Source organism: Camarhynchus parvulus, chromosome 2 (genome assembly GCF_901933205.1).
Source record: "Camarhynchus parvulus chromosome 2, STF_HiC, whole genome shotgun sequence".
NCBI lineage: Eukaryota > Metazoa > Chordata > Aves > Passeriformes > Thraupidae > Camarhynchus > Camarhynchus parvulus.
In genome coordinates, this window is record NC_044572.1 from 10,865,803 (window position 1) to 10,877,904 (window position 12,102).

At 39.9% G+C, this 12,102-nt stretch overlaps 1 protein-coding gene across 1 annotated transcript; it reads left to right on the forward strand.

Moving 5' to 3' along the window:
* Window positions 1-456: 456 nt before the first annotated feature.
* On the forward strand, window positions 457-11,893 carry GTPBP4 (GTP binding protein 4). The gene is made up of 17 exons (XM_030943532.1): window positions 457-555; window positions 1,203-1,373; window positions 2,561-2,664; window positions 3,347-3,483; window positions 4,088-4,188; window positions 4,572-4,664; window positions 5,162-5,353; window positions 5,440-5,505; window positions 6,203-6,292; window positions 6,685-6,795; window positions 7,053-7,130; window positions 7,239-7,290; window positions 7,860-7,960; window positions 8,828-9,025; window positions 9,889-9,954; window positions 11,034-11,168; window positions 11,666-11,893. Exons 1-17 carry the CDS (start codon window positions 508-510, stop codon window positions 11,816-11,818), a joined length of 1,896 nt encoding a protein of 631 aa, XP_030799392.1. The 5' UTR covers window positions 457-507; the 3' UTR covers window positions 11,819-11,893.
* Window positions 11,894-12,102: the final 209 nt, after the last annotated feature.

Genomic DNA, 12,102 nt, shown 5'->3' on the forward strand with positions numbered 1-12,102 from the left:
TGGGAGACCCAGAGCTGCCCCTGGAGATCCATCTGGTGGGTGCCTCTGCTGGGCCACAGCACTGGCTGCCAGCTGTGACAGCCTGGGGACAAGGCCACTCGTGGGCCCCTTGGCCCCTGTAAGGCTTTGGGGGTCCCTTCCGCCATCCTTACTCTCTCTATTATTAACTCCTTCGTGCTAATGAAATCAGCCTTTACTCAGCGCTCAACAGGCTGAGGGTGTGTTTTGCCTTCTCGGACCTACGGGGCTCAGGCCGTGTCTGCCTCGAATCATCATATCAGGGAGCCATTGCCAGAACCCTGCTGGCGATCAAGTGCTTCTCTGGCAAGACTCAGATTAAACACCAAGCGCCTTCCCCACTTCCATCTTCCCTCTCCCTCTCTTCATCCCTCCCTCTCCCTCTTCCTCCCTCCCTCTCCCGGCCCGCCCGGGCCGGACGCGCGCAGCTCTCGCGAGAACGCCGGGCGCGCTCCCTTTCCGGCGCGTGGCGCGGCGGTGGTGGTGGCCATGGCGCTCTACAACTTCAAGAAGATCACGGTGGTTCCGTCTGCCAAGGTACCGCGCTCCCCCGCTCCTGCCCCGGCCCCTGCCCATGCCCTCAGTGCCCTCCGCGCCGGGGCCGTCCCTCCCGTTCCTCCCGCTCGGCGACTTCCGAGGATCGCGCTGCCCTCCTGCCCCTTCCGCGGTGCCGGCGTGGTGTCGGCCTTCGCCTCCTCCCCCTCCCGTGGGAGCCGTGGACTCGCCCAGGCTGGTGCTGCTGCGCCCGGCGGCCCGTACCATGTACAGTGTCGGGGGGGTCGTGTCAGAGAGCGTCCTGAGCAGGGATCCTGCGGTCGCGCTTCTCCCTGCGGGGGTGTTCTCCATAAAAATCCCTCCTGTTTTCCAAACCTCCCTCATACCGAAACTCATCGCAGCGTCTTGCTTCAAAATAAAGTCCTCTTCTAGTCGGAAAAAGGGGTTTTAAGCACGGTGAGAGGAGCTCCGGCAGGGCTCGGGCTGGCTGGGCCGGGGCAGCCCGCGGTCCATTTCAGTAGAAACTGGACAGGGAATGTGCAAACTGCTCATTCCTGCCTGCCCTAAAACATACCTGTCCAACTGTGGCTGTACTTAACTCCTCAGCGTGCTCCTCGTCCAAAATTAAAATTGTTGCCTTTACAAGAACTTGACATTTTGTGTAATTAATCATGTTGCCTCGATTGCAGGACTTCATAGATTTGACATTGTCAAAGACTCAGCGAAAGACCCCAACTGTCATTCACAAACATTACCAAATCCATCGGATTCGACATTTTTATATGCGAAAAGTCAAATTTACTCAGCAAAATTACCATGACAGACTCACTCAGATCTTAACAGATTTCCCGAAGTTAGATGTAAGTGTTTTCTCATTTGCTGATTTCTCTGCATAGACAATTTGGCTGATTTCAAGTAGATTTTACTGTTAGTAGTGGGCAAAACCGGTACTGCAGAAGTTGTATGTTCCTGTGAAGAACAGAAGTCTAAGTTGTGCCCGTGGATGGTCATTAAAGGCTGGATTTTACAACCTTTTAGCTGATCAGATATGTTTGCCAGAAGTTGCTTTTAAATTAAGAAAAAATGTGGGGGTTTTGAGTATGTTGTGTCTGCCTGTTTCTTCTTTGTGTGTGCATATGGAAATTCTGCTTATGTTTAATCTTCCTGAGGAAATACCAAGAAATAGAATATGTCATATTGCTTTCCATCTGCAGGAGTTAATTTGACAACATAAATGTTGTCATCAGCCCCATAAAGGGTAGGGTTAGAAACACAGTATTAACTTCCCACCACTGCAACTCTATCCATGTGCCCAGTGGGACTTTTTTGTGGGCAGTTTTCTGCTCAGACTGAAATTATTCACCTGTTAATTGTTTTTCTTGATAATTTCATATCCAGTGAGTGTTGCTCCAGAACTCCCAGAAATATCTTCTGGAGTTTTTTTTAACATGATGAAATTTCTTCAGGTAAATATATAACTAGCTAAAATAGTCTAGTTAAAAGATTTGTACCATTGATGCCACTTCGTTGAATAGTTAAGGATTTATTTGGGCATTTAAAAAACCCTTTTTGTCTGGTCTTGTATAGAATTTAATGCAGCACTCAGAAAAGAAAAGGAATTTATAGTATTGCTGTGTTTCTGCAATAATATGAATTTCCTTTTAGACACAATTTCTGTTGGCTTCTTGCAGTTTTTTACTTTAAAAAGAGACTTCAAAGTTGTAATATTAAGTATTTTAGAAAGCAGAAGATCAACTGGAAACTCTGTATGAATAAGTCAAAGATGTGTTTGCAGAAGAAATTGAGAGCAAGTAAGATTCATACATTTAATGACCAAGCAGATTATTTTTCTTACATAAGATAGTAATGAAAATTGTTTGGCTTTTGGTGTCATTTATGTTAGTGTCATTTGCTCTCCAGTCCATTGTTGTGGAGAAAAAAAAAGAACCTACTTTGAAGAAGAAATAGTCATCTTAGAGCAAGAAAATACGAGACTTAACATCAGATTCTGCTTTTAACTTAACAAAAGATTCTGCTTTTGTTTTAGGATATTCATCCTTTTTACGCGGACCTGATGAATGTCCTGTATGACAAAGACCACTACAAGCTGGCTTTGGGGCAGATCAATATTGCCAAGAACCTGATTGACAAGTAAGGGCTGTTGATTTCTCTGTTTTGCCCGTGCCTGGGGGATTGTGGCTGCCTGTGACGGCGTTCACAGGGGTCCCAGGATGAGGGAAGAGACGAGGATCTGACTCCATGTTTCAGAAGGCTTGATTTATTATTTTATGATATATATTATATTAAAACTATACTAAAAGAATAGAAGAAAGGATTTCATCAGAAGGCTAGCTAAGAATAGCAAAAGAAAGAATGAGTAACAGAGGCTTGTGGCTCAGACAGAGAGTCTGAGCCAGCTGACTGTGATTGGCCATTAATTAGAAACGACCACATGAGACCAATCACAGATCCACCTGTTGCATTCTGCAGCAGCAGATAACCATTGTTTATATTTGTTCCTGAGACCTCTCAGCTTCTCAGGAGAAAAAATCCTAAGGAAAGGATTTTTCAGAAAATATCATGGCTACAGCTGACCTGTGATCATCTCATTTTTCTGTTTTGCCCATGTCTGGGGGATGTTGGCTGACCTGTGATCATCTCATTTCTCTGGTTTTGCCCCTGCCTGGGGATTGTTGGCTGACCTGTGATCATCTCATTTCTCTGGTTTTGCCCCTGCCTGGGGATTGTTGGCTGACCTGTGATCATCTCATTTCTCTGGTTTTGCCCTGCCTGGGGGATTGTGGCTGACAATCTGTGCTCCCTATGCCCGCAGTGTGGCCAAGGACTACGTGCGGCTGATGAAGTACGGGGACTCCCTGTACCGCTGCAAGCAGCTCAAACGGGCCGCCCTGGGCCGCATGTGCACCATCATCAAGAGACAGAAACAGAGCCTGGAATATTTGGAGCAAGGTTGGTGTTACATATGGGCTGAAAAAAGGCACCTGAATTGGGTAGAAAGTTTATTAGGCTTAGTAGAAGAATGCGTTTGGTACAGGTTACAGATCCAGGAAACACAGGAATGGTTTTAAAATCCCCAAATACTTAGTGTTTATTTTTCAACAAAATAGTTTCTTCTTTGAATATTTATTAAATTTTATGGTATTACTAACAGTGGTAAAACCTTTTCTTTGTTTAAAGAAAAAAGCAGGCATGCTTTTACTTACCATTCTTTTCACTAACATGTTGCTAAAGATTTTGCAGACATTACTCCTTTCTTCAGACTTATCAGTCCTTCAGGACTAATAAGGACTGCCTGATTCCTTCAGGACTGCCTGACTCTTGAGTCATTCTAGCTATAAGAAAGTGGTCTTCATTTCTTAAATATTTCTTAAATTTTATTTTTGTCATATGTAGATACTTGTGAAGTCTGCAAATTATTACATACTTTCATAAATGATCATATATCAGAAATGTTACTAATTTTTATGTAAACAATTCAACATATGTGTAGTTATTGCATCTCAATAAAACTTAAATTATCAGAGATACTTCAAAAATCTTTTTCACATTTCAGTGCGACAACATTTGTCTCGTTTGCCAACCATTGATCCCAATACACGAACTCTTCTGCTGTGTGGCTACCCAAATGTTGGGAAGTCCAGCTTTATAAATAAGGTATGTGAGTGTTTTTTCCATAGATAATATTGAGATACAGTTTAATTAAAATAAGGTAACTTTTAAACAATTTGATATAGTTGTGGGAGTGTCCGATGTGAGCAGTAGCAAGTTCAGATGTGTGAGTAGAGGTTGAATGAAATTCCTGGAGGAATAAATGGAAAGTTTTGATAGATTTCACTCTTAAAAATCCTTATCTTTTCCAAAGTAGCATCCCATTAGCATATTCTCTGATAGACAAATACTTGCAGAGAAGCTAGAATAACCAGTTTGTAGCTCTTTTTTTTTACCCTGTAGCAAAGGCAGTGCATTGTAATTAAAGTATACTGCTTTCAACTTCAGGAATTTTTAAATAAATGTGTGTGACTAAATCTTGTTTTAAGGTTACAAGAGCAGATGTAGAAGTGCAGCCTTATGCCTTTACCACGAAATCTCTCTTTGTGGGACATATGGATTATAAGTATCTACGTTGGCAGGTAAGAACTGTTACTATTTTGCAGTTTCTTGAAAGAGTGAGCTGGTTATAGCCTGATTTGCCTTTTTGCCATAGGAGCTACATTTTTGTGTCTTGATGAGACATGCTGTGTCTGACAGCTGCTGTGCAAGGTGCAGTGTGCCAAGTGAGAGCAGCAGTCAAAACCTGTTCTAAAAATGTACATGCATGGGTCTGTGTTCAGTTGGAGGGAAGATGGGAAATGGAACTATTGACTAAAGCCAGATCACTTTTTATCACTCTCAAATTCTGGGCTGGGTAGGGGCAGCATTTTCCCTTCCTCTGCAATACTTGGAGTGTTGGTTATGAAACCTCATTCTTCTTCCATTTCTACATTCTCAGTTTGGCAGAGCTCGCAGTTCTATTTGTGACTGAAAGGAAAAATTGTCGCTGTCTTTAAAAGACAATATAGATGAACAATCAAACACATGTTCTGCAATAGCTGATCAGTAACACCTGGGTGAATGATGTTAATTTTAGGTAGTAGACACTCCTGGTATTTTGGATCACCCCCTGGAGGACAGGAACACCATTGAGATGCAGGCTATCACTGCCCTGGCACATCTGCGCGCTGCTGTGCTCTACGTCATGGATGTGTCTGAGCAGTGTGGGCACAGCCTGGAGGAGCAGGTGGAGCTCTTCAGAAATATTAAGCCATTGTTTGCTAACAAGGTGAGTTTTGTTCACATTATTAACAAACCCCAGGGGTTTATAACATGGTAACTTGAATTAAGATTTTTTTTTTGCCTTTTTATCAGCCACTTATAATCGTTGCAAACAAATGCGATGTGAAGAGGATTTCAGAACTTCCTGAAGAGAGCCAGGTTAGGATACTTCTCTCCCCTCTTTGTCTTCTGATGTGTACAAAAATACTGCGTGTGCATTGTGGATGGTTATAATTTTTATTGGGCAAAATCTTTTGCATGATCATTCCTCTATTGAGCTGCTCTAATTGTGCAGTGGGAGGTAGCTTTGTAGGTCTCAACCCCATCTTTCTTTGGTACTGTCTAATGTAGTCCTTGCCTGAATATTGTAAATGCCAAACAGAAGGCAGGTTCTTAATGGTTTCAGAAATCTCTGATGGTGTGAGAACTTGCAGTTACTACCTTAGTTGGAAGTTAGATGATAGCTTTACTCAATAATCCTTTCAGTGACAGTTAGCACAATGAGCACTAGACTCAGAGGTCTTGCTGAACAGTTGCAATAAAAGGTCCTACAGGCTTAATTCAATTGTATCTACAGGCTAAAGCACATAAAACTTGTGTCTCACTCTTTTTTCTTTTTCCCTTATGGGTCATTTTTTATGGGCCTTTTAAAAAGTAGTTATTTGCTTATAAAATGAGAAAGAGATTAAATAGAACTATAATTGTAAACTTCCTGTCATTTTTTAGAAACACCTTCTAATAAAATAGTAATGCATTGTATGTATTGAAATTGGATTAAGATTTCTCTTCTTTATGTATTGTGGAATGTTAAGAAATGCACAGGATGTCATTATTTGGGTTAATTTTTCAATTTTAGAAAATATTTGAAGCTTTTGAAGCAGAAGGATTTTCTGTAATAGAGACAAGTACGCTAACTGAAGAGGGTGTAATCCAAGTTAAAACGGAGGTAGGTGCATTCTCTTGGTTTCATCCCAAATGAACAGCTAACATCTTGCTTCACTGTATGAGTTTAATCTCAGGTAGACTGCATTGTAGTGATAAACTTCAAAAATGTTTTCCTTGTTGTGCTTCAGTGAGCTTGGGTGAAAATGGAAAATAATGTTGTAATAATTTTTTTTTAATTGTGATTTTTTTCTGAGTCCTTTTAAAAATACATATCTGCATCTTCCCAGGATGCTTTTAATATAAAATAATTTGATGCTTTCTTGAGAGTTAAAGGTATAAGACAAAAAGAGAATAAGATGTGAAGCCAGATGCTTGGGATTGAATGCCTGCAGTGTCATTTGCTTTGTCTAAAAGGCTTTGTTCCTCACCTTACCTTGCCATGTGCCATTTCAGGCCTGTGACAGACTGTTGGCCCATCGTGTTGATACTAAAATGAAAGGAAACAAAGTGAATGAAGTACTGAATAGATTACACTTGGCCATGCCAAACAAAAGAGATAACAAGGTAGGCTACATGTTTACACTATTTAATGTGTTTCCCAGTATTTCTTAAGTAAGATAAGAATTCTGTCATTGTTAATCTGCAAACAGATTCATATGATGAAGTTTTCTAATTTATTATCTGTAGGTGTCTTTCCTGCTGGGAGCTTGGGATTTTGTATTCTTCAGAAATATTTTACAGTGCAGCTGTTGATTTATAGCAGTGTAAAAAAATTGATGTGAACTTCTTTTCCTTTTGTTTTTGGGATGGATTTATTCCAGGAGCGGCTGCCTTTTATACCTGAAGGAGTAGTAGCTCGTAAGAAACGCATGGAAGTAGACACTCCCAAGAGGAAATTGGTAAGTGACATCTCTACATCAGGAAATCAGCAGCTGGATTTTAAATTTGCTGTGTTAGTCCATTGCTTCTAAATTAGATGGTACCTAAAGCCATGTATGTCTTTGCAGGAGAGAGATATTGAACTAGAAATGGGAGATGATTATATTTTGGATCTGCAGAGTAAGTATTAGATAAGAATTGATATCACCATTATTATTACTAAACAGTAAAGTGTGGCTATTTCAGCCTTAAGGGGGAATACCTAAACCTGATTCCTTTCAACTAATTCCCAGTGGCACCATTTCATTGCATACTATCCTAACTGGAGAGCTTTACTGATGTGTTTTGTGATGTTACTCAGTTGTTTCCCATTTTGGGGTCACAGACATGAAACAATTGCTCTGATGATTCAAGTGATTTTTTCTTTCCATTCTGTATTATAGTACTTCATTAATTTCTGATGCTCTCTTTGTTAAGAAAGTATCAATATGAGAGAGAACTGTGTGTATTGTGTTTCAGCTGGGGTTTTGTTGCTTGGCATGTCTTGGGACAGTGGATCATGCCATAACTGAGCAATCTTTGGCAGTAGGGGGGAAATCAGAAATATTTGTGAATGTAACAGGGGTGCTGCCAAATTCTTAGGGGTAGGGCACTTCTTCTGTGTGTGTGTTCTGAGTGTTGTTTTTTGTAATGGAATATTCTTTGAAATTAATTTTTGTCTCTTTTTCAACTTTTGTTGTATTTTTAAGAATACTGGGACTTAATGAATTCATCTGAGAAATATGATAAGATTCCAGAGATATGGGAAGGCCATAATATACTTGACTACATTGATCCTGATATAATGAGAGTGAGTTTTCCATGTTTTACTTTACACTTTTCTTTCCTCTTTATCTCTTATTTTTTTAATGTCAATTACCATTTGTAGATTAAAAACAATGTATCATGAGAACCTGTTGTTTTTTGCATTGTCTGCACTTGTCATGGGAAAATATACTAGTTTTTGAATGATAAAGGACAGAATTTCAGAAGAATGGAAAATTGCTTCACCTTGTCAGAAGGATGGTGATATTATCTGTTCCATTCTAAAATATGAGTTTTGCACTAGAAGTTATATTTCTTTGTTCTTTGACTACAGCTACAGGAATGTAGCTATCAAACTTTATGTATTTTTAATAATATGAAATTCATCCATCAGATTTATGTCTATGGAGGAAATGGATGGAATGCTCAATTTGTAACATTTTTATTTAATAACAATCACTCTTTGGATTTCCTGCTGGTTGTTAAGGAGGAGTGGTGAGTGCAGCCCATGGAGCCTGCCAGTTATGCAGTTGGGTTCCTATGAATTGCTTGTGTCCTGGACTCATGTTGAATGTCAGAAGAGAAGGGTTTTTTCAGTCTGTTTCTGTTTGCAGAAATGGCACAGCAAGAACAGCTCACAGGACAGTACAGCTGCTTTCACACCCTGGGCAGCTTTGGGCAGCTACACAACTTTAGCCAAGTGTTGATGTGGAGTGATGGAGTTAGTCTGCACAGCAGTGTGTCCATGGGTTCACAGTAATCTCTATCACAACCCATTTGTGTGGTTATCAGGCAATGTAGTTCCTTTTTTCAAGGGCCTATGTGCTGTCATGGCCCAGGACCATGTACAAATGTGATGTTGGGAATTGTAAGTCAAGGATCTGATCTCCATTTTACCTCTTCAAAATCTAAGAAACTGGAAGAATTGGAGAAAGAAGAAGAGCTGAGAGAAGCTGCTGGAGAATATGACAGTGAACCAGAAAGTGAAGATGAAGAAATGATGGAAATCAGACAATTAGCAAGGAAGATCCGAGAAAAGAAGAAACTGAAAATCCTGCAGTCAAAGGAAAAAGATGTTCATGGTCCAAGGATGCCTAGAACAGCTAAAAAGGTGAGTGTAGAACATGTTCTGTAAAAATATGTTCTGTAAAAAAATCTTGCTGCTATGTAACAGCATCATGAAAGCATGTATCACTGTCAGGTAGTGGAACTGGTGGCTTTTGCTCATACTTGGCCCTTTCACTGCTTGCTTCCTGCTGTTCTCCCAGGAGTTCTGGTCACTGCTTAGCTAAGGAGGGATAGTAATCCTTTTTTTTTTGTGTCACACAAGTGAGTCTTGTGTAAAACTCCATATGTATTGCAGAAGAGGTTTTTAATAATAGGATTCAGTTTGTTTAACTGGGTCGTTTCATTGTATATTGTCTGTTTGCTTAAAATTCAAAGAGTTATAAGAATTAGGTCATTACTTAAAATCACAATCATGTAAAATTTGTTCTGGAAAAGATGATGTGTCTTTTTGGTAGCCAGGTATTACTCTGTCTGATGGCAGAGTCTCTTCTGACCAGTCCAGGACAATTGCAAAGTAATAAACTGATTACTAGACATTTTTTAGAAAATGAATCTAGCTGCTGTTGCCCCCAAGATCTCTTACCTTCTGCAGAGTGTGTGTCTTTTGGGAGAAAAGGAAACATTTTTGACCAAACTACCTCTCCTTGTCAGCTTCCCCCCAAAAAGGCAAACTAATTATATGATCTTTAGGAAATGTTGGGCCATTGGAGTCCTGTGAAGCAGAACTTATGGGTGCAAAAAATTAAATGTGAAGGTAGGATGTCAATGACCTGTGTGTGGATGTGATAAAGCCAGACATATATAGTGAATATAATGGACTTCTGGTTGGTATATTGAGACAAAAAGTAAGGTGGAAGGATTTATTTATTTATTTATTTACTTATTTATTTAACTGTGTTTTTACAGGTCCAGAGGAAGGTGTTAGAGAAAGAAATGACTGATCTTGGACTTGACATGACCAATAAAGATGATGTAAGTTTTTGCTAATTGAACATAATATTTGTTTAAAAGAGACTTAGATTTCTTTGAGCACGGTTGAAATGCTTTTTAAAGTTGGCACAAGAGAGAGGTGGGGTCTGTTAAGGATGAATTAGGAACTGCAGATGAGGCAGATGGAATTTTTTGAGTAATGTGATCAAAACAGGTTGTATAAGCTGAAAAACTAACTTACCAAGAATGTGCACTTCTTTCTTGGAATTTGTGTAGGATTCAAGAACAGGCTTAGCTAAGCATACTTCTTCATTTTCAAGTCTGCTTTGTTGGATGAGACTCTACTATGTCAGAAATAGTAATTGCAACAGATCAGGCCTATCTTTTTTAGGTTCATTAATAGTTCATTAATTCCATGAGCTGTAATTGAAGTTTTTGAGGGCAGCTGGCATCTTCAAATGTAAGGCAGATAAAGTATTTCATCAGAGACTGGCCTCCAGGAGACATTTTAACAGAAATTATAAAACCCCAAAACATTTTGTACAGCAAATCCAGCAGTATTACAGCTCCCTGGATCTTGAGATCTCTAATTCTTTAGCTAAACATGGACTTAGGAAACAAGAACTATCAACATTACACATGTGAAGCAAGCATTTATGGTTCGCAGAGCTGCCATGCCATGTTGATGTAGGAGCAATGTAGAAATGTAATACTTATGCTATACATAATCAGTCTTTATGTCTGAAATTATTTAGGGCTTTGCCCAGTGCACAGGACATTAATCAGGGTAGGCTTCATCATTGCTATTTTGCTGTCGCAAGGTTGCTTAAGTAATGCTAGCCATTAATTTGTATCTTTCTATTGATTAGTTATGAGTGTACTCCACCCAAAGAAAAAAGCCAGTTAGTAATTGTGGAGGAAAAAAGCTAATAATCACTGAAATTTGAATGTTCCTGTAGGACAGAGAGACAGAGACCAATATCTCTCAAGATCTTTACGTTACTATGGAGTAACCAATATAATCTATCACAGCAATCCACTTCCTGTTTTTCCTATGACTCTGATCAGAAATGAGCTGATTGTTTCTGGCTTTAAGGGTTAGATGATGTTTTCAATTTCAGGCCCATTACGTGAGGAGGTCACGCAGCACCACGAGGAAGCGCAAGCGCGATGAGTCCGAAACGCCCAGGTCGGTGTCGCGCAGCCGCAGCTGCTCTCGCACGCCACGGGATGTGTCTGGCCTCCGGGATGAAAAGGTTTGTTATTTACCTGTATTCACCTGCTTGGCAGCTCAACCAGCATGATTGTACCTGGAGCAGCTCCTGGGAAACTCCACAGTAGGCTGGTTATGTTTGTCCAGAGTCTGTGCTTGGTCTCCCTGCAGCTTGATCGTCTTTTCACTTGGACTCTGCTTCTCTACTTCCTTCTTACAAATAATATGTAATAATACACACCAAGAATGGACATTTTAATTCTTTAGTCTCTAAATGCAAATCTGAAGGAGGAATTCTTCAAACTGTGGAGTTCCACCTTTAGTAAGTGAGGAATTCCAGGCACAGCATGATCCTGTGTTAGTGCACTGGAAAGTTTTGCTACGGAGGTATCACTTTGATGGTGATGCTGCTTTAGAGTTGGTGTTAATGTTCTTGATAAAACCACCCAGCTTAGTGGGTTTTCTTTAAGGTAAAGCTTGTTACCTGAGTTACTGAGGAAGTTACTCTGCATGTTTGTTTGTTTGTTTGTTTTTAAATAGATGGTGAAGAAGGTCAAGATCATGGCAAAGAAAGCTCAAAAGAAAATGAATCGCCTGGGCAGGAAAGGAGAGGCAGACAGGCACATATTCAACTTGAAGCCAAGACATCTGCTAGCTGGGAAGAGAAAATCTGGCAAAACACAGAGAAGATAAGCAGTCTTCTGAATCAAGATTAAAAACTAATCAAAAAATCCAATTTAAAATCAAAATTAAATTTATTAAAACTAATTTCTAGTCCTGTCATCTTTTTTGGTAATACTTGGTGTTTAAGTGTGTGGTTTATGTTAGTGGTTAAGATACTTCAGGTTCAGTATTTTGATATCTTGATGTTGTAATTCCAAGAAATACCATGAGAGAAATTTGCCAATTCTAGTGGCAGAAACCATTTATAAACAGATATAAAAAATAATTTCTTCCATATTCTTATTCCTGACTTT